Source organism: Crocodylus porosus, unplaced genomic scaffold, assembly GCF_001723895.1.
Source record: "Crocodylus porosus isolate Cpor-Errol unplaced genomic scaffold, CroPor_comp1, whole genome shotgun sequence".
Taxonomy (NCBI): domain Eukaryota; kingdom Metazoa; phylum Chordata; order Crocodylia; family Crocodylidae; genus Crocodylus; species Crocodylus porosus.
The window spans coordinates 76,004,960-76,030,851 of NW_017728918.1; the positions used below are offsets into that span (position 1 = coordinate 76,004,960).

General features: G+C 39.8%; 1 protein-coding gene across 3 annotated transcripts in view; it reads left to right on the plus strand.

The window, feature by feature from the left end:
• Window positions 1–239: 239 nt before the first annotated feature.
• FHL5 (four and a half LIM domains 5) overlaps window positions 240–25,892 on the plus strand; it is a 38,252-nt gene continuing 12,599 nt past the window's right edge. The window contains exons 1-4 of one of the 3 annotated variants that reach the window (XM_019537776.1): window positions 240–431; window positions 18,981–19,148; window positions 22,362–22,536; window positions 25,674–25,843. In XM_019537776.1, coding sequence (XP_019393321.1) covers window positions 18,990–19,148; window positions 22,362–22,536; window positions 25,674–25,843 — 504 coding nt within the window. In that variant the 5' untranslated portion in view covers window positions 240–431; window positions 18,981–18,989. Of the gene's footprint in view, window positions 432–16,878; window positions 18,852–18,977; window positions 19,149–22,361; window positions 22,537–25,673; window positions 25,844–25,892 lie in introns of those variants that run through there. The other 2 variants (XM_019537774.1, XM_019537775.1) reach the window with 2 other exon arrangements.

Below are 25,892 nucleotides of genomic sequence, written 5' to 3' on the forward strand. Positions count from 1 at the left end.
TCATTTTTTTTTGCAATGGTCGTTTTTTGGGGGTTTGTTTTTTTGGGAGGGAGAGCTATGTGGAAGTGGGGGAAACAGAGGTTTTGCCCAAGTGTTTTTTCTTTGAAAAATTCTCAAAACTCATTCTGAGACTTGCTCCTTTAAGAACTTCACATATGATATATATTTTTCTACAGTGTGCGAGCATACTATGTCAAAGAATTGTTTTGATTTCAGAGCCGAGGGAGCCAGCTATGTGCATGTCACAAGGGCTAAGGGAAACGAGCTGACCCTCAGCCTACTTCCACAGAGCCAAATTCTGATGGGATTCTTAAATAGCTTTGGCAAACAATTCTGTTTCTTTTGGACTTGATGAATGTTTCTGAAAACATCTTATTTTTCTTCCTTTATTTTGCTACACGGTCACCAACAGAAGCAGCTTGAAATCGAATGTAGGTATTGTATCTCTTACCCTTACCCCTGTTTTATTTGAGAACGTTTTGAAATGCCAGGGTACCAGGTGACCAATGGACAGTTTGTGAACAGCTAAGCGAGAATTTCTCTTTACACATGACTTCTAACTTCATCTTTGATTCTGAATAGTCTGTTTTAATTAGTGACTTAATGTAGCTGAAAGCATATGCTATATATATCAAAAAGTAGATTTTTCCCGAATTTTTCCTTTAAAATGTACCTTCTTCAAATTTCCTGCAAAGTTGTATGAAAATTTTAACAATTTTCTTAAGGTATACCAGGAAGAGGCTCCAACATTAGTTTGAAAGTTTAAACATATCCGTGCTATTAATTAGATTATTAATTACTATTATTTTATATATTTTTTAAAAAGAGCAACTAGAACAACTCTTCAGGAAATTAACAAAATGTATGCTTGTTTTCTCATAAAATTGGGACAATGTGTGTTGGATATTTATCTACCATTGGGGGAGACCTCTCAAATGTCCCTTTAAATTTCATACAGATTTAGAATTTAAAGGATTACAATTAGGTTGAAGAGATGTACCAGTGCATAGAAAAAAGTTTTGCATTTATGGGTAAAGGGATGGAAATTATCCATAATTGAAGGACAATACAATATGAAATCAGTGCTATCTGATTTCATATAGGTAGTAGAGAGCACTATGTTTGGTGTTATGTTCATATGGGTAGTAGAGAGAGTCATTTTTCCTTTTGAATACAAGACCAAAATTGTACTTAATGGTTTTATCAAACACAATTTATATTGTAATCACAAATATATTCTAAAGTATACTATTTTATAGCTTTCTGTATTTTCAACATATTTGTTATACACTCTGAAGCTCCAACTTTTAGTATTTGAAAACAAGAAAATTGCAGGGCTTTTGAAAGAACAACTGATCAATTTTGACCCATGGTATCTCAAGGTTATTTGTAGGCAAAGTTTGAGGAATAATTTTGATAGCTATCATAAATCCCTTAAGTTGTCCTATTGCCCACATGCCAGCCTTCTTCACAATTTATTTTCTGCTGTTACAGTTTAATTTTAAAAGTTGAAGTCTATATAAATAGCAAGAGATGGGATCAAATTTACTTTTTGTGGGTATTTCCCTGTCAGTTTTCTGAGAGGTGCCACATAGAGAAATTCTAAGAAATCTTTTTCAGTCTAGTTTCATAGTTTCTCTTTCATAGTTTTTGTGGAGCCCCCAACACTTTGGCTGCGATGGACATGGAAAACTAACGTGATGCATCTTGTGGGCAATGATGCCTCTTGACTCAGCACAGGAGTGTGCAGAGTTTAAAGGCAAGCACAGTTTAATTTTGGGGGTTTTTACATCTGGAAGCAGCCTTTGTAAGCAGGAATAATGAAATGCCACTTATGTTCCATTTTTTTATTTGCATTTATTAGGAAGTGGTCATCTAGATCTGTTGATGTGGCTTTGAAAATCTCAGTCCATGTATCTTATAAGACTTCCATTAGGGAGGGTTTGATATAATAGGAATGAAATTAATAGGATTCTTCGGAAATTGAACAGCACTGTACAAAGGTTGCTTTGAAAACACAGGAAATCTAATGGAAAATGATAAGAAAAAGATCTCTCTCATAACTCTTTCAGGTATACAGTTTTATAAAACTATAAGATAACTGACAAAGTAGTGGCTCGTCCCACCTCATTGTTTCCAGTGCTAAGGCTTTTGCTGGCTCCCGATAATCTGACTTCAGAAATTTCCCTCCATTTGTTTCTTGGTCTGACTTGGCTTTTGCAACTCTCTGCCCTGAAGCTGTATTAATGTTTCCTGTGTCAAGTTCTTTTTTACTTCAGTTTCTTTTTGTTCCCCCGTTATTCTAGTCATGGTACTTCCAGTAGTTCTCATGAAATATATATCAATGTCCTTCACAATCTTATCTCTTCTAGCTGCCTAGTCATCCTGTTAATTAATTTGTACATAAAACACTTTGGATAATTTATCATCAGTTAAAACGTAGTTGTACATACATGCTAAATTGCAATGGAATTTGCTCCAGTTATGCCATCGGAAGAACTTGTGAGGCTAAATAGACACTCTTCAGCTTTAAAGGTATTAATCTATGCCATCCATAGCATCTGTCATGATAGATGATGCTTACAAAGCATTGGACACTTTTCAGCTTTTCTTACTGTAGACGATCCATTATCTTGCAGAATTATCTTCTATTTTGGATGCATGTAAGAGTGCACCCAAGTAAGTTTCATGTTATGCATAATATTAGTCATATTTTAACATTAGCATATGGTTTAACACAGCTAATGTTAGCTTTGTTAAACCATAACTGCTGGTTTATCAAGTTAATAACTGGAACATTTTAGTGCACCGGCTCTTTACCAGATCATACTACCCAATGTAATAATAATTAGGTCTGAAATTATCCGTCAGAAGTCATCCATACATTTTTAAACACCCAAGGGCTTTAAAATGATTGTAATGTTAAGTCTTATTTTGTAGTTACTACATTAAGTCTGGCTTATTTTCCTTCTTTATCACAGACTTTCAAGCAAGATCTTGCTCAAGTCATTTCACTGTTTCCATGACCTATCTGTAAGATAAAGATTTTGCAGCATCCTCTTCTGTAAAATGAAAGTAGTATTTGTCTCACAAGGAGACAATGAAGAGTAGTGTATTAATAATTGATAAAGTGCATTGGAATCAAAGGGTTGGAACTGAAGCAGGAAGTACTAAGCATAGTGTTTAGTAGGTCCTGTAAACGAGCTAGCTGTGATCCTTTAATTGCTCTGAAGATTATATTCAGCTCATTTTTGGGACTGTTTTTTTGTTCATGATACAACTATTATTGACGCCAAATGGTTTTAATTTTTCATAGGAAAACTAGGCAAAATCACTTCAGTGGAAAGAGAAAACAAAAATAAAAAGGACCATACTACAATAGTTGGCTTGTTTTTTTACTGTTTTGATTTGTGTTGGTTCCCCACTCCCTGCACCACCCTTTTTTTTTCTTTTTAGCTGGGTAACTAAATTGGTTTTCACATCAGGCTTTAAAACATCTGCATTTCTTCTAACCTTCTCCTTTGTGCTGCTTTCACAGCTGCTTTAAAGTGGGCTGTTTGCTTTTAAAAAATGAAGCTAGGAAAAATGCACATTATAGTTAGTTACTCTTGCATTAAACAGGGATTTTTATCTTGCTTGCTGTATCTGTTCTCAGAAGATAGAGTACTCTTCACCTTTCTTTTATTTCCTGGACTAAAATTAAGTTTTTTGTCTGTAGCTGTGAAAGGCACAATATAAACCTATTTTTGGTAAAGTTTCAAAGGTAGCATTCATCTTCACTGGCATCTTCTGAAGTTTTATTGCTTATCATTCCTGGAAAAAGCTGATTCATTTCATTGCTTGTAAACTCTTCACTCATCTCTGTATTTGAGGCAATTTCCACTATTTTTCCCCAAGAAGACTTCCATTTCTGAAAGCAACCCTCCTTTTTTTGGTGTGGGGTATGGGAATGGGTTCCTGCAGAACACTAATACTATCTTATTAAACACTGATTTCCTTGGTAGTTTCTCACTATTTTAAGCTTGCATTTTCATCTTTCCTTATGCTATTCAGACAGGAGTTCATAGGAGAGAATCAGGTCATTGATACCACTTTTAAGGAGTGCAGCTTGGCTGTACAAGTGCTTTTCTATCAGACCTCTCATTTGCTCTGATTTCTTTCACTGATTGAAATAACTGTCAAAACTCCCAGGCCAGATCAAAACTCAGTCTCCATTTGCAACTTTTGCATTCTGTTTAGTTTTATTAAAATACTTTAAATTAATTTCCATATATTTAGGGGTCAGGAAAGGAGGAGGGCTCTTCTACTCATCTCCAAGGAGAACATCAATCAACTATTCTTATTACTGACAATTACTAATGTTAGAGAAGCTTTCAGGATTGGGACCCAATTTATTAACATTTCCAACCCCTTCTCTGTATGTCCCATAATCAATTTGATAATGATATAAAAGTATTTCTTTTTCAAAGCCAAAATGACATATCATTTTCTAAGCCATGAGGAATCTATAATCTAGCCTAAACATCCATTTGGTACTAGATCTAAGACAGGCAGTCTCTACTGAGGGGAATATCCAATTGCAAGGTAAGGCTAATTAAAACATTTATTTTCTGAAAAACAACATTGACTCTTCCTCAAAAAAAAAGATGGTAGGTGAAACCCAAAGTGTTTCCACTTCTCACATTTTAAATCACTGTCACATCAGTTTTGTAACTGTCTCCTCCTAGATTGTTTGATATCAAACTTGACTGAGCCTAGGATAGACTAATTTTGGGTTTTTTCCTCTCTCCCCTTCCTCAAGAAATCACCTTTGTTGCTCATACTTTCTTATCCTGCAACACAGAGATTGAATAGAGCAGTGAGTGGATTTCTTGCTGGAGCAAAGCCACTGAAACATTGCTGGAGGGTGCTGAGTGCACCCAAAACATTAGATTTCTTTTTGTAGTCCTGAAGCCCTTGTCTATGGTGATTAGTATTAGCCTAGAATTCAATTGCGATTAACAAAGAGAAAACATAGTTTTGCAACTCTCTCAAAATACATTATATATTTTTTAAAAGCCTTAGTTTTTCCCGGTAAAAGAATCTATGCATCCAGAAATTATTCTTTGCCTCCAGTAAGGCCTTTTTTGTGCTATGGCTATGTTTAATGTATGGTTAGCAAAATACTTGAAAATCGTATCCTATGTTATATGGCAATGCAAAGATTATGTGAATGGAACTAGAGCACTTTCATAATCGTTGACATAATTAAGACCAGAGTGTATTGACTTTTTTTTCCCTACCCCAGAAAAGTTTTGACATTTTAGATGTTTTTACATGTGTTCTGGGGGTGGAGGGGGAGGCACTTGAATTACATTGGCTTCAAGAGCCACTTTAATTAAGGCGCCCAGGGTGTCTCATGTATCGGCATCAAACCATACATGAAAGCCCTCACCGCCCCACCACAATGTTGAAGCTGATGCACAAAATGCGAAGGCTGGCTGGATCATGCTAATTAGTACGCTCCAACAGACTCAAATAAATGAGTCTGGTCCAACACGCTGTAATTATAGTGCATTGGAACAGCCCCCCAGCACTTGTACAGGCACCCTTTGTTTTTGTTCTAAAACTGGCTGTAAACACAAAACAGAGATTTTCCCCTGCGGACAAGTTTTTACACAGCTGCCTTTCACAAGATCTCATAGACATTCCTTCAGCTGTTTTGGCCCATTTTTGAAGACCTCATGGTGGACCAGTTGGGTGCCTGAAATCAATGGTAGTTTTCTTTAAGTATCTAAATATTTTTGAAAATTTGACCCTCCAGCCCTGGCCCAACAGAGAACTTTAAGTACAGACTTTATTTCAAGCACATGAATTGTTTCATTGAAATCAGTAGGATTTCTCATGTTCTTAAAGCTAAGCACATGATCTGAGCTGAAAGGCCGAGTTTGGACCAACACCTACAAAGTTTGTACAAGTTTAATTTATAGGGAATCTGTATTTTTGTACCCCCCACATACCAACCCACAAAGAACAGAGGAAAGAACCCATAAGGGTTTGTATAATTTAGAAGCAGCCAAACAGTTTTCAAATATTTTACCAAAAAAATGGAAAATAATTATTCACGCAGGCTTTTCATGTTAGATTTTATCCTGGAACCACATCTTCTGGTTTTAAAAATAGGCAAAAATGTTGAAAGACCCTAATCTAAAGAGGTGCAATGAGTAACTGAAGTATGTTTTGCATTTCAGTGTTTTCATGACCCTAAAGATGACCATAGTCTAGACTAGCATCTAGACTATATGCTTTGAAGTTAGTGTCCATGCCAAAATAAGTGAAGTCAGACATGTTGTGTAAGTAAGGCAGGTTTATCACAAATGAAAGGAATGAGCTAAAATTTAACAATAATTCTAACCCTTTCTAGTTTTATGGCTGTTGATTAAGCTTTTAGAAGTTCCCTGCTTTCTGAGAAATTGAGGAGGATTTGGATTCCTGGATTACTACTTTCTGGGAGAGTTGAGTGGACAGGGTGCAGAATACTCTAGTGCCAATCTCACTTGTTGACAAGCACACGTGCATTTTTGTCCAGACATAGCAATGACAAAGCAAATGTTTGTATTTAGACGGCATCTGGGATTACATAGCACCAATTGTGACTGGAGTTTCAGGGCACTGCTGTCAGATATTTTATAAATAATAAATTACAGTTTATGTTGATTCTGTTTCAAAACTTCAGCAGATCATCTCCATCTGCAGATAGTCAGCAGCTTTTTTGCGTTCTTGCCAGAGACGGCTTCCAGCTGCTGTTTCTTAAATCTAAAGTCTAAATAACAGGTTTACTACGGGGGCCTTTCTCGAGCTTACCTGCAGGGTAGTAAAAACTGTATTCGTTAGCAGCATGCATACAGATTAATTATTAAATATTTGCCAATTATTTAATTGAGTACAAATCATATTGGACAAGCTGGATGTTGCTAGTTGAAATCTCTGAAGTAGTGTCAGAATACTAGCTATCTGCACAGTGTTTGAGAGTCAGCTTAGCTTCTCACAGCAGGTATACTAGTTCGCCTAATGTATAACTGCAACCCCTTACCACACACACTGACTGATGTAAAGAGTACAACACCAGGAGTTATATCCAGTGTAGAAATACCAGTGGCTTAGAACAGAGTAGAGACAAGACCTGAGGCAATAAGAAGAAAAGTGATGGAGTTACTGAGATGTTAAATCAGGGGTGCTTGCTTGGAGAAGCAAAGATAGATCCTGAATGCTTGTATCCTCAAGCATAACTCAAGAGAAGAACTGCCCACATTTTGTTTTAGTTTGTTGGGCCTTTGTGTGTTTATTTTTGACCAATTCTGACATCTGTGAAAATTATGAAAAAGGTAAAAATTTCAAATAGCCCTTCATTTTTTTGACCAGCTTTACTTGAGAATTAACACATTTCCAGAGGGTGGAACACCGTCTGGGAATATAAAGTTGGCCAAAAATGTAAGTTCTTGTCTTCTAATTTCAGAGGCTAAATAAAACGTCCTTACAGAAGGATTTTAGAAAGTTTCATCTAAATAGTCCCATTTCCTTTCCTATATTGGATGCAGATGCAGTGGTCTATATCTCCCCAACATAACAGTGCCTTCAGCAAAAATTATTTGAAATGATGAAGTATATGAAAATTAGGGAAAACAAAAGACAAGTTATATATGTAAAGGAAGCACGTGCCGGGTGCAGAGCATGATTGAAAATAAAATTGCACTCAGCTGGAAATAATCTAGATAAACTATATTGTTTAGGATGTTTTGCCTAGGTGCAAATGCACCTCGTTAGTAGTTCCCCCCCACCCATCTCCTGAGCATTGTAACAGTGATAAAAATCATCATCATTGCTTCTGTTCAGCTTCTTTAGAGCTGAGTGTACAACTGCTTCTTTCTTAATCATATGCAATAAATGAAGGGGATGTGATTCAAGGACAGATTTCCTTAGGCAGTTCAGGAGATTTTTATTTATTTAAAGTCCTCTAATGGACTATGCAGGCCAGAGACTGAATCTGTTCTGTAGATCCAGGGGAGTTTTGTGGCATTTTGATGGCTTCAGCAGCAAGGAGCTTTGCCTACATAGCAGCTGGGTAATAGGGAAAGGTGATGGCAGCAGCAGAACAGCTAGGAGTTGGTGAGAGTAGTGGCTGCCGCTGTGGTGGTGCCATGGGTCAAGTTGGAAGTAGCATATACTTAGACCTCAGTTCTGTTAAAGTGCCTTCCCCAAACACCAAAATGTTGCCCATCCCTGGGCTATGTTATTTATTCAAGTTCTGTATAAATAGGAAGGGATAAAACCTAAAGTCAGGGGGAGGGGGAATTATGCACAACAGGGGAAAGGAACACGGATTGAACTAGGACATTAAGGCAACAAAGGGTTGCCAGCTAACCATCAGGAGATGGGCCTACAATGGAAAGATGAAAGGAAGATGTAGGCAATTGAAAGATAACTCTGGGGACTGAGAAGGAACCCGAGGGCCAGAGGAACTGGCATGTGCCAACGGCAGGCACTGCAAGAGGAGAGCTCAGAGGTAATAAATGGACTAGAGGGGTATAAATGGAAAGTAGTCCAGGGAAGAGAAGGATGAAGTCAGCTGGAATACTTAACCTCAGGAGCCTGAGCTGGGACTTAGGCTGTCTCACTCACTTAAGACCCATTACATCTACTAATCATTGAAGAGGCTTTATAATGCCCATCTTAGCTGAGTTAAAAGACTACTGGACACAGGCTGCACAAGGAAAGCATTTTCAAATGTCTATCCTTCATAAACTGTTTTATATCCAAACATTGTATAAAGTAGTGGGGGCCAACCGTTTTGTCAGGATGCCACAAATTAGCTTCATACCATTGCTAAGTACCACTGCCATCTCCTGCCCCTGCCCCATCTGCTGCTCTGCTGTCTGTTCCCTGACCCATCTACTCCTGTGTTGCTTGCCCCCTTCATGGCACACGCACATGCAGACTCTCCATATCACTTGTCACAGATGCTGCAGGTTGGCCACTTCATAAAGCATGGATGGTATAAAGCAGGGCAGAGCAATTAATTTTGGGTGGAGGGCCACTTACTGAGTTTTGGCAAGCCATCAAGAGCCTCATGACAGACAGCCCAGGGCAGATAAATATTAATTTTCTAAATTTTTAGGGGCCCTATGGGTCAGATAGAATGGCCTAGTGGGCTGCATCCAGCCCATGGGACCTCATTTTGCCCACCCCTGGTATAAAGCAAGGGTCTCAACAGGAAAATAGTGATGAGTACAATACTGACCTTGATCAAACCTAAAAGAAGATAACCAGGTGATACTGAGGCACTCTTAACAAAACCAAAGAACATTATCTTATATAAAGAGAAACTATATATTCTCACATGAAGTATCAGAAAAATATTAGATATATCAAAGTGTCCTTTGTACCTGTCCCGGTACTGCTTAAATAGCAGCATGAGGAATAAAATCTTCTTTCTTGTTGGTTACCAGATTTGTGTGGGCTTCATTATATCTGTTCAAGACCCTTCTATTAGTGGATCTCTCTCTGTAATTCTTCAAATTCTCCACATCTACTTTATACAGGAAAGGTCTTACAGAATTTGCATCATTTGTATTCCACCTTCATCTGTTAAAAACTGTAGGCAGAACAGCTGGCTCTTTTCATCCTACTTTCAGCTTTCTTGCAATGAGTACCCTCAGACTACATTCCAGATCCTGACCCTAAAGACATCCTCATGAGTTACCTTGGCAACTTCTCTCTGCCATCTTTCAAAATATCATAAAACAACAGTTCTTAATTCTGTCAGCTATATGTGACAATTTTATGCACTTAAAAAATCAATTGCATTTTACCTTTGCGCCTATAGTAATTAGAGGCCTGCATAGCCTTTGTCAGAAAATGCAGTGTTTTATGATGGCTAGGACACAAGTAACCAAAGGAATGCTGAAGTTAACACTCCAGTCCATGAGAGCTCATAGCACCATCTCTCTGGAGATTTCTGAACTGACCTCCCAGAACAAAGTCTTGCTTCCAGCAAACTTAAAGTAAACTTATTTCTTTAGAGATTAGGATCGAAACACAAGAAAAATACTTCAGCTACATAATGCTTTTATAACCTTATTTATTCATTGGGTCATGGATGAGTGATAGTAGAGGAAACATGCTCCCATTATTTATTTATGACAACTTTGATTAAAAGTACTTCCCAACTATTCCCCAGATTTCTGTTGTTAGGATTTTTTTCAAAGTCTGTCATTCTTCTTCATATAGAAGCTTTATGCCCAACAAAGGGCCAAGTTCTGTAGTCCTTACAAAGTCTTATTGACATTAATGAGTTTTATTTGAGGAAAGGATACAAGAAAGCATGCAATGTGCCATTCTCCCCTCCCCCCCCATTGTTTAATGATTTTCATGTGTTCCCATGCAAAGTATCTCTATTATTTATTGACAAAGGATGAACCATTGAGCACTAGCTTAAAACTTGGGAGACCTTCATAGACCGGGGTGGGCAATTATTTGGGCCCATGGGCCACATAGGTAGTCTTGGCGAGCACAACAGTGCTCTGCTTTGCACTTGGCTGGCTGGGATGGAGTTGCTGGCGGGTGAGGAGCAGCATTTGGGACTGGGGTGGGTGGCTGGGGCTGAGACAGCATAGGTCCAGGCCCCAAGGCAGAGCCACAATCTGCTCACCACATACCTGTCACAAGGCATTGCAGGCAGCAGATCACTACTCTGCCCCAGCTCCAGCCTCCACCCCACAGTGTCACTGCCCCATGATCCTAGTCTTGCCAGCCCATCCCACTCCTGAATTTCACTCCCCACCTGCCTATGGCCCTATCCCATCTGCCCGGTGGTGCTCCCTGCCTGCATGAATCCTGCCCCTGGCGGTGGGTACAGGGTGGATGACCTGGGGTGCCCAGGCAGTGGGGCAGGTTCAGCAGCCGCCACTGCCGGGTTTGCTGGGAAATGAGTCCAACAGCTTCACTGCCCCAGCCCTGCTACGCACCATGGGGCAGCAGAACTGGCCACATGCACCACAGCCCAGGCTGCCATCCGTGGGCTATATTTTGCCCACCCTGTCAGACTTTTCTCTATGACCTTGATCAGTCTCTCTGTGCCTCATCTGTAACACTGGAAAAGTAGCATTTTTTCACCTCAGAGGGGGTGTCCTAAAGATACACATTATGAAGTGCTTAAATACTAACATGTATGGAGTGACATATAACTTGATAAGACTGATATACAGCCTAGATTAATCATAAAAGAAAATCCAGTGACAACCATGGGTAGATCTAGGATTTTGAGAAGGGGGATGCAGGTAGTGTGGTGCATCACCACATAATACAATACACATTTTTCGAATTGAAAAGAAACTAGAAGCTTTACTACTGTGTTAGCAGTCTAGAGCAATATCAGTTGCATTAAAATCCAAGCAAAAACAAATATAAATGAGTTTGGAGGGGGCCGCCTGCCAGTTCCACGGTGGGGCACACACCTACTGCCATGCTGTTACCCCCCAGCGTCTCAGCATGTGAGTCTCCCAGACATTTTCCGTGACCCCAAAGTGCCCCTCACTGTCCTTTATGCACTGCCTATGCCATCCCAAATGCCTCCTGGCTCTGCTCCATCTCCTGTTATGCTTCATATCCCTCATGCTTAGCCCCACTGAGTCCTACCCTGCCCCCATGAAGCCACTGCACCCTGGAAATATTCATCCCTCTCATAACCCAGCCCCCCCGACCCCTATCTCCCTCATGCCCCAGTGAGCCCTCCCCTCCATCCAAGCACCCAAACTTCACTGTAGTGTTTCATACCCCTTGGCTACCCCCTCAATCACAACCCTTCTTGCTCCTAAATTCCATCACACCCCATTCATCCCCATGGCCCCCGTCAGCCACAAACCCCATTGTATCCTCACCTCCCATACATGCACGTGCACCTCCTCACCCCACACTGCTATATCCCACTGGCCCCTGTCACCTCAAAAGCCCCTTGGTTCCTCTGACCCCACCAAGGCCAGCCCCTGGGAGCTCCTTCCCCTCAGAACCTCTCCTAAGCACTTGGGCCAGCGCTCGTGGCTCCCAACCACAGGGCAGGTGAGTGCAGAGCTGTAATTTCCCCTCCTTCCTGCACAACTGATCCAGTGGTGGTCTTCATCCTCAACATAGAAAACAGTTGGAGTCAGAAGGACTTGCTTCAGATATTTATAGCATGCCTGTCTGGCAAGCCCAACCCCTCTGGATCTGCCTATGCCTGGCTTTATGCTGCCCTCATTGCACCACTGGCCAGCCTTCCACAGCCTTTGTCATCTGATGCAATGAATATCCCAGGAGAAGTTACTGCTGTAACTTGCCTCCTCATTTCACCTTTGCAGCACCCTCTTGCCTCTGACTGCTGCACCACCACATAGCTATACTTCTCTTCACAGCTATACTTGCCTTTGCTATGGGTTAAGATTCCCTAGGAACAAAGCCACTCAATGCAGGTCCCTAGGTAGCAGTACACCTTTATTAGACATGTGAGGGGTGAGCAGAGAAACATTACTAGGAGTAAATAAGACAGGATAATTGTAGAGGAAAGAGAAGCTTGATTCGTGGAAGGGAAAGGAGTGTTAACACCTATGGAGTGAAGAGATTAACAGGAATCAAGTAGACAATATGAGCCCTGAAGTCACTTGCCCCCCAGCCCCCAACTATACCTGAATAGAAATGCAAATGTCTGTGCAAGTTGGTTTGTTTTAAATTTTAAGAACTTAAAAGTGGGAGTTCAATGGCATCATCATGCCTGCCTGCCCCTCCTTGGATATGCCTTGGGTGACAACTACTGAAAGAAAACAGCGGGGGAGCTGGAATTTTTTTTTTCTGACAACAAAATGGCTTATTGGCATTTTTTGAATGCATGAACATGAATTCTTGCATTTTTGTGCTCGACTAGAACTTTTTGCCTGTGAGCTTCGTACTTCAAGAAGCACTACAGGAAAGCATTAATAGCCCATCTGTTGATGCCCTACCTTTTTTCTTTCTTTTTTTTTTTTTGATAACCTGACAAATTGATGCTTATAGATACAACACCAATATCTGTATATTGCTCCAAGAACACATTTATCCTATTGTATTGTCCCTTCCATAATTTGTCAAGTTCTATCTTGAAACAATTCAGATTTCTGTCCCCAACTTTTCCTTTTGGAAGAGCATTCCAGACTTCATTCTTTTGATGGTTAGAAGCTGTCTTCTAATTTCTTATCTAAATTTGCCTGTAAGCATTTTGTAGCTATTTGATTTAATTCTGATACTATTTAACTTAAATAGTTCTTCCTTCTGATATTCACTCTGCAAATATATTCATCAAGAGTAATAAATTAGACTGGCTTAGTTTAGCAAATAAAGGTTAACAAGGGAACAGATTAATCTCCTCCCATAATATAGCTTTTCAAATGCCCTAACCATCCTAGTTGCCTTCGTACCTGTTTCAGTATAAATTTTTAACATGAAAGTAAATGATTGACCAGAATTGAAAGTAGACCAGAACTGTATGCACTATCAATATTCCAGTAAGGGGAAATCTTAATAATGACAGCTGAAGACGCTTCCAATAGATCTTTGCTAATTTATAGCTAAATGAAAATGATAAAATATTGTTGCTGATATAATAGATATAATACTCATTTATTATTCCATATGTTTCTATCAAAATTAGTGGTAAAGGGCACAATATATTTGTGGCTTAGTGGGAGAGACTGTATTTGTGTTGTTTGGTACAAATGCATTGCTTATCTCATGGTAAGCCTAGGGAGGATGGTTTATGATACTAATCCACTCTCTTCAGAATTATTACCATTCCTTAATTTATGTTGGATATAGCATTGCTAGTGTGCATGGAAAACAAGATGATTATCTTAACCACTGAAAGGTAGCAGGCTGCATACCTGGGAAGAATGCAAGTACAAAGTCATTGTCTGGATCCCAGGAAATTTGAAGTCAGTAATCAAATTCCTATTATAACACTAACTGGTATAAAATAGGACATAAAATAACTTCTAATATTTTTTTAACTGATCACAATTCTTATTGATTTCAGTTACAGACTATTTGACTTTTTGCTAGACAGTTTCCTGATGGTGAAAGATTTAGAAGTTAGAAATATAATAAATCATTTCAGCTCAAAGGTTTTTTAGTGTGCAGGGTCTTCAAAGTTTTCCACAGTTTGTGCCAAATGAAGAAGTCATTATTTTTTATCTAAGACAAGCTTTTTGTATTCCTCTCTTGCCCTTACTTTACTATCATGCCACAGTCCCCTGGGGAACAGAATAAAAACATTGTGTCCTCAGCTTGAATTTACTGTTAATTGGCTTCATCAGTTACACTTTCTTGTAGCTTAAATATCCCTTAACATAGGAAGAAAAAGAAATTCTTTAGAGATGTGGTATGGGTATGAGCTGGACAACGGACACATGAGAAAATAGTTGAATACCCTAAACAGAATAGATGCTGTTCTAAAATTAACTCCTTCCTACTTCTTATTAGGCTTTGGGTAAAGTTACATGTTACACTTAGACCATCCTAAGGGCACTTAAAATGTAAACATCCACACATTAAAGCTCATTAAAACTTAGGTTTAGTGCCCTCTGAGCATCTCACTCAAAGTTATACCACTTCAGGTAAGGGATACCTGGGCTGTGCTACCTAACTTATGTTAGCTAATTTCAGTCTGCTCCACAGAGATAAAATGAGCAATTTGCAGTCCTCCAGCATCCCAGGATGCACCGTTGCCAGTTCTCTTCCTACCCTCCCAAGAACAGAGACAGAGCCCAGGTGTCCTGGGTCCTAGCCATGCCCCTGCTTGCCAGCTCCCTATATGCAAGTCAGAATTGTGCAGGCAAGAAATGGCATTAACCCTTAACATGCAACTGCTCACAGCACATTCGGTCTTCAACATCGCTTAACATTCCACAGCTTTGGTATGATCTAAGTTAGTTCTCAACCCTTTTTAGCCTCAAGCCACCCCTTGTTAGACTTCAGGCACCCCTCAGAAAACGTCAGCTTAGATTTCACTCTGTTTCATTACTGAAAAATACTAAAGCAGTGGTTGTCAACCTTTTTAGATTCAAAGTTTTTCTTGATAAACCAAAAGCGCCCCTCATTAAAATCAAAGCACCCCTCAGAAAATGTCAGGTTTTAGTTTTCACTTTATTTTTGACTACAGAAAAATAAGGCTAAGAACAGTCAACTGGTTTAATATGACACTGATTGGTCTGGGATATGACACACATGAATTGTTTGCACACAAGGCTTTAAATGTCAATTGCCCCAAAATAGCTACAATTTTTCCAAAACAAAGTGTTAATTTGTAGCATTCACAGGTACTTAATGTTCTTCATCTGTAAAGTCTGGGGTTTGCCACAAGATAAAACACTGTAATTTGAACCAAGCTGGTTGTCTGTTTCTAGCATAATGGAGCAATTCTTCTGTAGCAAAGAACTCAGACAACAGCAGGTCAGAATGGTTTGAATGCATTTTTGACATTTGTGAAGGGTGCCTTGGCCCTAGTGAGGGGTGCCTTCAATTTATTAAAGGGAGCTTTGAGTCTAACACTTCCCGTGGTACCCCATGGCACCCAGTTTAAGAATCACCCATCTAAGTATAACGTTTGATTTTACCCTTTCTTATTTTTCACCCTTTACATATTGTTTATATCAACTGTAATTTACTAAATAGTTTAGCAGTATGTGAAAACTTTAAGGGACTTTAGTCAGCTGATATCTAAATATTTTAAGACTCTTTATTTGTTCTTTTTATATCCTCTAACTTTTCCTGATTGTTGGCACTAACTGCAGATTGACACTCACTGATGAGTTAATAAACTATAGATTTTAATGGGTGCAGCAGATGTTTCTAATTTTGCTTCACTGGGAATGTTTTGGATTCTGTTTTCCTCATTCCCAGGAACGAAATCCCAATTTAGCCAAGTGCTGTTGATTCAACTCTCAATAACAAGATTTAAATAAGTCTCCATCCCCACAAGGCTCATAAGGTTCACAGTTCCAAGCATTTACAGGCGCCCAATGTTTGGATGCTTATCCAGACCTCTTTGACCTGTAAAAATGAAGGAAGAAAAACTCATGAGACTAGGCTAGCAGTAGATTTATGGCATTTCCAGCAACTGGCTGGCATGGAACTACCAATTTTCTCACACTATTCTGGTACTGCCAAATCATGTCCTGGATGAAACATTGCAATACAGAAGGATGAGAGAAAAGCAAAGGGCTAATTTTTTTCCAACAACAGCAAAAGAGAAATTTGATTTTGAGTCAGCTAACTTAGATTTAGCAAAATTATATTTAGACTTAGATGGTCTTAGCAAAGCAGGCCAGCTAATTTAGATTTCCTTGTCCATTTTATATTTGTTTAAGATGGACTTCAGGTTTTCCAGGATGAGGATCTAAAAGAGAGAGAGAGAGAAAGAGAGGGACTGCAAAATACCATCTGGGAAACTGTTAAGCAGGAAAAGTGTAAATCACCCCACACTAGTAGTCTCCAACCTTTTCAAGTAGCAGATCATCTTTGGCATTTTAAAAGCAACCCAAGATGCACCGTGTGTTGCTGCCCCCCCACCCCCCGGCCTAGCAGGTAAGTCTGTGGGGAGGGAAGGAGGGGGACAGATTGAGGCAGACAGAGAGAAAATTATTTGGGCACGCACCACCCCAGCAGGTAAGTCCCACCAGCCAGGGCCCCACTCAGTTTATTCCTGCTCCTGCCTCTGTATCACTGTCCCTCACCGCAGGGGCCTCAATCTAGCCCCCACTCTTTCCCTCCCCCACGGACTGACCTGCTGGGCTGGGGGGTGCATGTGAATGCACGCAGACACTCAGCCCCCCACCCCAACCTCAGATCTACTTCAAGAGGCTCCAAGATCTACTGGTGGATCAAGATCCACTGGTTGGTGACCACTGCCCTACACCAAGACTTTGCAGCCTTGGTTTATCAACTGTTCAATCAGTCACTTTCATTCTGGGAAATATCTTTCATCCACAGTGCCTCATGTTCTGAATATCCATTCCCTAGAATACAGTACAAAACATTGTACCTGATATATTTCAGGGAAGAGTAGGGGGATTCATTTTATTTATTTATTTATTCATTTGATTAATATGCCATGCTTCCCAACAAGGTACAGGGCAGCTTACAGTACAAAAACAGAATAACTTAAAAACAGGAGAGCGACAAGAGAACCAAAACAACTTAACAAGGTAATAGAAAATCTCTTAAACATGCCATCTTAGTTTTGTTTGGTGCTTACCCATATGCAAAGGTCTTATAGTGCTTCTGACAGATTTTTGGGCTTTGGCTGTGGAAGACTTTAAGAGGGAGGGAGTTCCAGAGCTGAGGACTGCAGAGAATGACTTCAGCATGTTTTCACCAACCAGACCTGGTTTCGTAATGGTACTTATAGGACATTGCCTACCTTATGGATCACGATGGCACATAAAGATGTCATAAATAGGTTTAGTTTCTCTATGGCACATTGTTTCGCCTATATTCTCCTCTATCCTCACGTATTTCTGACGTTCCAAATTATGGTAAAAATGCAAAGTTTACAGGATTATGTTCCACATTCTGTCTCTCCTCATTATCTTTTAGAACTCTAACAACACAGAGGAAACCCTAAAGTTTATTAATTTTCTGCAACAATAATTCTGTATGGGGGAATGAAGTAGGATGAAGTAAGGAATTGAAATGTTTTTAGAGGAAATAAAATTACTTCTAATTCTCACGCATCTTATAATTATGTCTGCAGAGCAAATTCCAGGGAGTGAGAAGGGCTATTTAAGCTAAACAGTATCAGCACAAGATCAAACATGGAAAACCTAGCTATGAACAAATTTAAATTAGAATTTAGAAAAAAGTTTCTAACAAGCAGAGGAGTTAAGTTTTGGAATGATCTTCCAAACAAAATAGTGGCAAATCTGAGTCGCTTGCAGGTTTATGCAAAGGGAATATGATGGGACACGTGCTCTTGGATCAATAATCTATATATAATCCATACATTGTGTGGATTCAAGTATAGTATATCTTACCATTGTGTTAGGAGTGAAAGGTACCTATCTGGAGGTGCCCGGTAATCCCAGGCTTTTACTGTCACCTGCATGTTCCAAGAAGAAATTTGTTCATTCCTGGGTGCTTTATTGGGTTTGGCACAGAGGAGGGTGTTTTCCTTTCTCTAAACATGTAGACATTGGCCACAGCTGGAGTGGGAGTTTTGACTTGGGTGCTTCTGCCAGTATTTGAAAGCATATCAGGTACCTGGCTGGACAATCCTGCTGTTCCATTCAGGGTCAAGCCAATAGCCAGATCTGGGGTCAGGAAGGAATTTTTCCCCAGGTCAAATTAGTAAGGACTGCAGGGGTTTTCACCCTCTTTTGTAATGCAGGGCACAAATTAATGTAATAGCTTCTCTTCCACTATAGAAGCAAGCTAGTGGGTGCAGACTTATCTTCCTTGCTTCCCCCCCATGGCACTCTGTAGGGTATCTGGGTGCTTGTTTTCATAACCTGCTTTGTTACTGTGGTGGGTGTAAGGGGCTGGAGTGGGCAGTTTTTAGATCACTGGAAAAATGGTTGCACAAATGATGGTCTACTCAACATCCCCAAAGCCCCATTTCATTCCCATGGATTTTCTTTCTATTCTTCTTATCCAAGATGTTTATATATCAACAGCAAAGAATGTAAATGTCAGGAGTATTGGTACAAATATATAAACAGACTAAACTGAGCCAATATTCTTGTTCTGTTTTATGTAGCCAGCAAAGACTGCCATTTTGTCACTGAATGATCCCAGAGTTGGAAGCCCAGGCTACTGTAAGTAACCAACAGAATTCCTCATCTAACTATCACCAATAATGCCTGACTCTCCTCTGAATGACTTTACATGGGCCATAACATTTCACCCATTAAATCAATAAATGTTCCATTCTCCCTGAACAGTAGAAGCCAAAAATGACAAGTAAAGACACAGGCTGTCAATATTGCATGGAATCCCTTCATGGAAGGAAGTTTGCGCTGAAAGAAGAGAATGCTTACTGTGTTACATGTTACGACAGCCTTTTTGCCAACTCCTGTGAAGAATGCAAGATGCCTATTAAATGTGATTCCAAGGTAAACATTTTGTTTGGTCCTATCCGCCTTAAGTGTTGAGTAGCAGAATGAATTGCCTGCCTTAGATGGGGAGGTCCACACAAATTCCTCCCTATTACACAAGTATGCTGTATCCCTGCATGGGTATGGAGATCACAGCAAGAGAAGCTGTGCATAGTAGAGACAGAGTATCTGTATCCCCGAATATGGGAGAGAGTTCTGTACTTAATAGCAATAGGTTGATCCAGAAAAGTGCTCAGGGTTTAGAGGCTTTACACTCAGTGGATCAGTAAGGGAGAAGCACTGTGTGGAAACTGTAGAGTAAGAGTAGTCCACGACTAGGTAAACGGGTTCCATTTCTCGCCACCATTTAGTTTCCTATATAAAGATTGTGAAGAAGTCTGTAAAAAACTTGTGGAGGGCACCCACCCAGAAAACACATTGACCATTCTTTCCTTTGAGGGACATTAAAAGCTGTATTTAGTGTGGGAATATGTTTTGGTTTGTTATATGTATGGTTCTGGTAATAGAAAGCTTTGGCTATTGTAGAAAGTTACCTTACTTTGTTTCAACTTCACCCTTCATCTAGTACACTCAGTAGTTCCATGCTCTTTTTACTCTATCTTACCAGCAATTTAATTGGCAAGACCTCAGGAAGCTTTACAGTAAATGCTTCTGAGAGATGTCCAGTGAAAAATGACTTCACACCATATATAAATCACTCCAACTGCAATTCTGAGTTAACACGCAGGCATTCAGCTGGAAGGAAACAGTATTTATCATTTTTGTTACAGTCTTTCTTTGTAAACAAAATGCCTTGACAGGGCATATTTTGATTAAAATATTTTATTTGAAATATGGAAGCGTAACTCTCATCTCACAGTGCCTGGCTTGTTTCATAAATGAAATCTCAGTGACAGGCACAACCAAACCAAGCATAGTTCAGCTTTCTGGACTTTGCCTTCCATCCATCTACCCCTTTGGGAAATTTCATTAGAGTTAGGAGATGCTTAGTGGGTTTGGTCAGTTTTTCTACTTTGGTTTCAACTCTCAAACCCTACATTTCATTTCAAGTTTTAGAGTCAAATGAACTTTCAAAATGCTTACCTTTTATTTGTTCTTAACACACAGCCAGAAATGTGTGTGGGTTTACCTATACCATAGCCCCTCTGCTGGGAAGTGAGTGATTTTTTTTTCACCAGTCTCCTATGGTCCCTTTGTGCTGGCTCTACTGAAGTAAAAAAAGGCATAAATCCTCCAGGTGTTTCCCTCCATTTAACATACCTCCTGTAGGCAAAAGAGGATACTATCTGCATACTCCAGGGAGATAATGAATAGTACTGAGAGAGGGGAGTGAAGTGCATATGTATTACAGAATGTCCCAAAATTGTATGGCCAGCATTTTCAAAGCAAACTTTTATATGTAGCCAAACCATCGACACAGAGAGCCTGTGTCATTAGGCCTGCCCCTCTCACCTCAAAATTATTACATTTTTAAACAAAGTATGAGCAGTATCTGTCTACTAGTTAATGCTTCCCCTAGTAAGTGTGGGTCAGGATGAGAACCCGACTATTGTTGCTTCCCAGGATAGAGAGCTAACAGAAACCAGTCAGGAAAATATAGCAGGCCTTTCTCATGTCCTTGTAACAAGGCATTTAGTAGAATTTGCAGATTCATTGGAGTCTAACAGGCTGCGTGTTGAGCACTTCTGCTACAGGCTCAAACTTGAGACCTCTGAGCTGTCAACTATGTGTCTTGGCACCTGTGCCACCCTTGCCCCCACAGTAGGGCTGAAATAAAGGGGCTGCAACTGGCAGGAGTCAGCTATAAAAATGACCCACTCAGACCTACAGGTCATTGTTGTTCATCCCTTTATTAAAGGGGCCAGCCCTCTGTCTTCTCCTTTTCCCTGTTGTATGTTCTCCTGGTTTAGCCTGCTCTTTAACAGCTTATGTTTTATGGGTCTGTTTGTCCAAAGTGCTGAGTACCCACAGTTCTAAATGCAGTGACTAAGTGATGTGCATGTTCAACTTCTTCGTCTAGTTTATTTCTTCTAGTATTACTTAAGGGTGGGGGGAGAGACACATAAAGGACACAAAAAAAGAGATTTGATTTGTGCCCTTTTGTGCTTGTTTAATTATAAAGAATGCCAAAAAAGATTTGGTTTAAAAGTATTATTGCTTGTATTTTAGCCTTGTAAGTATCTAAAATGTCAAGTGTATCTTGGTCGTTTTTATGTACATTGCTAGCTCTCTTAGCTCTGTGCTATGCTGTTAATTTAAACTAATATTGAGTTGCTGGATTTTTAAAGGGGATAACATAGGTGTGAACAAATACAAAAGTTTTACACGAGTCGGACTAAAAATGACTCCCCCTCTCAATGAATCAGGTTTCAGTTGCTTGCCGTTTCTGGTGCCATAGCACTTCAAGTTCTTCAGATGTATACAGAGCATTCAAACACATACACGTACTCTCTCTGGACCTCACTTTCCAATGTGAAGACCATGATGAAAAAAAGTAGTCTCAGGAGGTCTTTACACATTAAAAAAAAAGCACTGATCCATTTATTTCCCTTGAAGCTCACCTTTATAGTACTAAATAGCCCTCCCAATAAAAATAAATCTGCATCATGAGACTTGGAAAAGCAACAACAGTATATATCAAAAAAGCACTATCTAGCCAATAGAGGAACAGTCTCTAAAAAAGAACTGCGATATGTCCCAACTCTATAGGTAAAGTGCACCTGTCATCTTTGACAGCTGCTCTCCTGAGAACTGTATAATCAACCCTTCTAGTCACTTTCCAACTGGGTTTTCAGGGGCTTGAGCATGGAAAAAGAGTCTTTTAAACCAGTGGTTCTCAACCTTTTTTTGTACCAGGACCCATTTGTAAACATCAATGGCTAGTCCTGACCCAGTGCCTGTAACCCCTGACTCACTGCCCCCACCCCCAGGCCACAGCCCCCCAGTGGGTGGGGCAGGGGGCCCCCAAGCAGTCCCTTGAAAGCTAGAACTCTGCCCGCCTGCAAGGGAAAAGCCACGGTTCCCCACGTTTTTCTTATTTAAAGGAGAATCCATTTGTAAAGTTTGTTGATCCATTTTTAAAGTTTACTCCCGACCCTTTCATATTCCATAATCTAAAATCATGTGACCAGCTTTTGGGTCATGACCCCCAGGTTGAGAAATGCTGTTTTAAACAATGCATTTCATTAACAAGCACTTACTCTCTTTAAGGACCTTGCCTATAAAGGCCGCCACTGGCATGAAGCATGTTTCAAGTGTGCCAAATGTAATCACTCTTTGGTGGAAAAGCCTTTCGCTGCCAAGGACGAGCTCTTGCTGTGTACTGAGTGTTATTCTAATATGTATTCATCTAAGTGTTTCCACTGTAAGAAGACCATTATGCCTGGTAAGATAACAAAGACACTTCACTAAATAAATGAAACAGTCATATTACATTTTTAATTAAATGCAAGCACTTCAGTAGTCAAAGTACAAATGAAGCATAATTTCTTGCTTTCTAATACAGCATTCAGGTATACTATATAATCTTCCCCTGAATGTACCCACCTTCCTCTTATCCTCTCTCACCTGCTGTTTAACATTGTGTCTTTATGGCATTACACACACAGACTATAACAAAGAATAAAACAGAATGCAGACATATGCAGATGCATTGCTAGCATAAGCAAGGCCAGTTCTCAAGAAATCTACCATTATACAAGCTCCTGTGGAAGCATTAGTATGAGCAGTAACATGTTCAAATCATCTTTAAACCTGTCCTGGCTTACAGACAGCCCCTCAATGTCAAATGCCATCTCCCAAGCAACAGACTACCAAACTCTTATTCTCACCGAGGGCACCAGGCCTTGCAACAGGACCTTGATACAAGCTGTGTCCCCTCATCAGTACAGCCTACATCATCACTGCATCAAACAATATGAATTATAACTTCTGAAGGTCATTCACCAACTCCTATACCAATGTCATATACTCCATCACCTGCTTCCAGCGCCCATCTGCTGTCTACATTGGACAGACTGAGCAATCCTTATTTGAAAGAATGAGGGGGATGTTGATATGACATCAAATCCAAAAACACAGAGAAGCCTCTGGCAGAATGTTGTAACACTTCTTGGACAGCCCATCACTAACCTCAGAGTAGCTGTTCTTAAACAACAGGATTTTAAAAGTCAACTTGAACATGAAACTGTAGAACAAATCACTCACAGGCTGGATTATGTTAAGTCTAGTCAAGCAGGGACTATGGATTCTTATCCCATTACCTGGATTAGCTTTTTAGACCCCTATGTCCCTATGGATTTATTACTTGTTTGCTCCCATTTTTCCTACCTCCCTCCCTTCCCTGTCTTTTGTATTCAGATCACTCTATTTGATAGCCTGCTCTCTGCATGTCCTTTTGAAGCATCAGATGAAGTTTTAAAACAGATATAACAAAGATAATGTAATGGCTATCTAATCTAATTAGCATTCTAGCTAATGAGATATTGATTCCAAAATGCATAGGTCTGATCTACATATGAGTTTTTTCCTGATATAAGCTATTTTGGTTAGAAGTATTATTTTAATGTTGGACTATTTAAACACACACTGCCTAGTGTGAATGGGGCTATATGGTTATACAGTTTATTTCCCTTTGCAGGCAGAGGGATAATCTATATAATTTCAAAATGCATTTTATACCAGTGTAATTGTATTCACCCTGTTATACTGTTTTAACTACATCAGGGTGTTCAACTGGTGTTCCAACTGGTAGGTCAGAGGCACATAGTACACCAGTATTGGAGAGGATCTCAGCCACTCAGTACAGCAGTGGAGGGAGGGTTGCAGGTGTAGCAGTGAGGGGGACTAATGGGCATGCAGTGCAGGATGTTGCTGGCACCTGGTGTAGCAGATAGGCATGGCATCTATAGGGTGTATAGCCCACAGGGTGTGTGGGCCCTACTGGTATGGCTCCTGGGATGTGTGGTCCCCAGCTGCTTGGAAGTTGGAGAGCCCTGAACTATACTGTTATAGGAAAAGTACTATTAGTAGTATGTTGATAATCCCTTACTATAAGTGCAAATGGTGACATCAGGGTTTAGCATTATTATACTGCCTCCTTTTTAGTTCCCACACATTCACACATTACGATTTGCCTTAAAATTGGTAAAAGGAAATGACAGAATTTCTAGAATTCTCTATTTGGTGTGGAAATAGCAGAGAAAATAAATTAGTAAAATGCATTGGCAGCCCCACAGAGTGAAGCTTGTTTATTGCTACTTCATACTTGCAGCTTCTAATCACTAACTTCAGGTTGATAAGCCCCAACAGGCAAGGAGAGCAGCAAGGTTAGTTCTCTTAAGGCATCTTCATTGGCTGTATCATGAAGGGATACCAGCCCTAGTTCTGCAGCTTCCTAGAACTGGAAGCAGCAGAGCCACTGAGTACTGAATGCTTGCAGAAAACTCCAACCAACTCTACAACTTCTTTCTCCCATCTGGGATGTAGGCACTCCCTGAATGGAGGAGAGGAATTACCAGCTGTTAAGAGTTCTCCTCCTCTTCTTCCTCTTCAAAGGGTTCTGTGAGAAAAAGTTAGAACTGCCTGCCTCCCCATTCTCCAATAACATACAAGCAGAAGAGGAAGAAGCTTTAGTGTAAAGTCACTGAATGAATCCTTATAGTGGTTTGTGACTATACATTTCTTTCTGCTTATACTCTACTTTCTGCATGTCTTTACACAGCATCCAATGAAGTACGCTACAGCTCACAAATTTTTGTGCTATGTATATATCTCTATCTACATTAGTTAGTCTACAAGGTGCAAATCTAACCTGCCTTTTCCTTGACTTCAGACTAATGCAGCTAATACTACTAGATTTGTAACTATAAAAGTCATAATCATAGGGGTATGCAACACTAACTACTGGAGTTAATGCAAGGACTTGCGGGGGGTGGGGGTCTGTCCCAACAAATAAAGTACAAAAATTTTGGTAAACATTTAGTTAGGCATCTTTCTTTCAGGATTGCCTCTACACTTATCATACATCAAAACACCGTAAGTAAGAACTGTGGTTATCTGAAAAGGGTTGGAAATGATCAGCTACAGTAAGTGACCACACAGTGTCTTGCACTCTGATAAAGAAAAGAAAAATTAATAGAAACAAATATTGGCCATGAATTAAATGACTTTTGTAAGGACCCACATTCATTAACAAATGTGTTTGACCCAATTCAGGAAAGGTAAAAGACATGTGTAAGAAAATGGATTCTTGTTAAAGTGCCCCCACCACCATTTTTAAGTGTGGGATGCTAAATACACATGATGCTGCAGGCGCTTTAATTAGAGCCACTCTAATTAATGTGCTTCCACCCTGAAGCATGTGTATAGTCACCCGTAAAGGGTTAGGTATTCGATCAGGGCCCAAGCACGTTTTTGGTGGAGTTTCAAACACTGAATGATGAGTAAGAAAAGAAATAAGACTTCCTAATTTGTATGTACTACACTCTGGGGAGTTTTTTGCTTGCTTGGTTTTCTTTTCAGGTTCTCGTAAAATGGAATTTAAAGGAAGTTCCTGGCATGAAACCTGTTTTGTTTGTCAATACTGCCGGCAACCATTAGGAACAAAGCCTTTGATTACACAGGACAATGAGAATTATTGTGTGCCATGTTTTGAGAAGCAGTTTGCTCACCATTGCTACTCCTGCAAGAAGGTAATTACTAAAAATAAAATGGAAGAAATTGGATACAATCACACTTTTT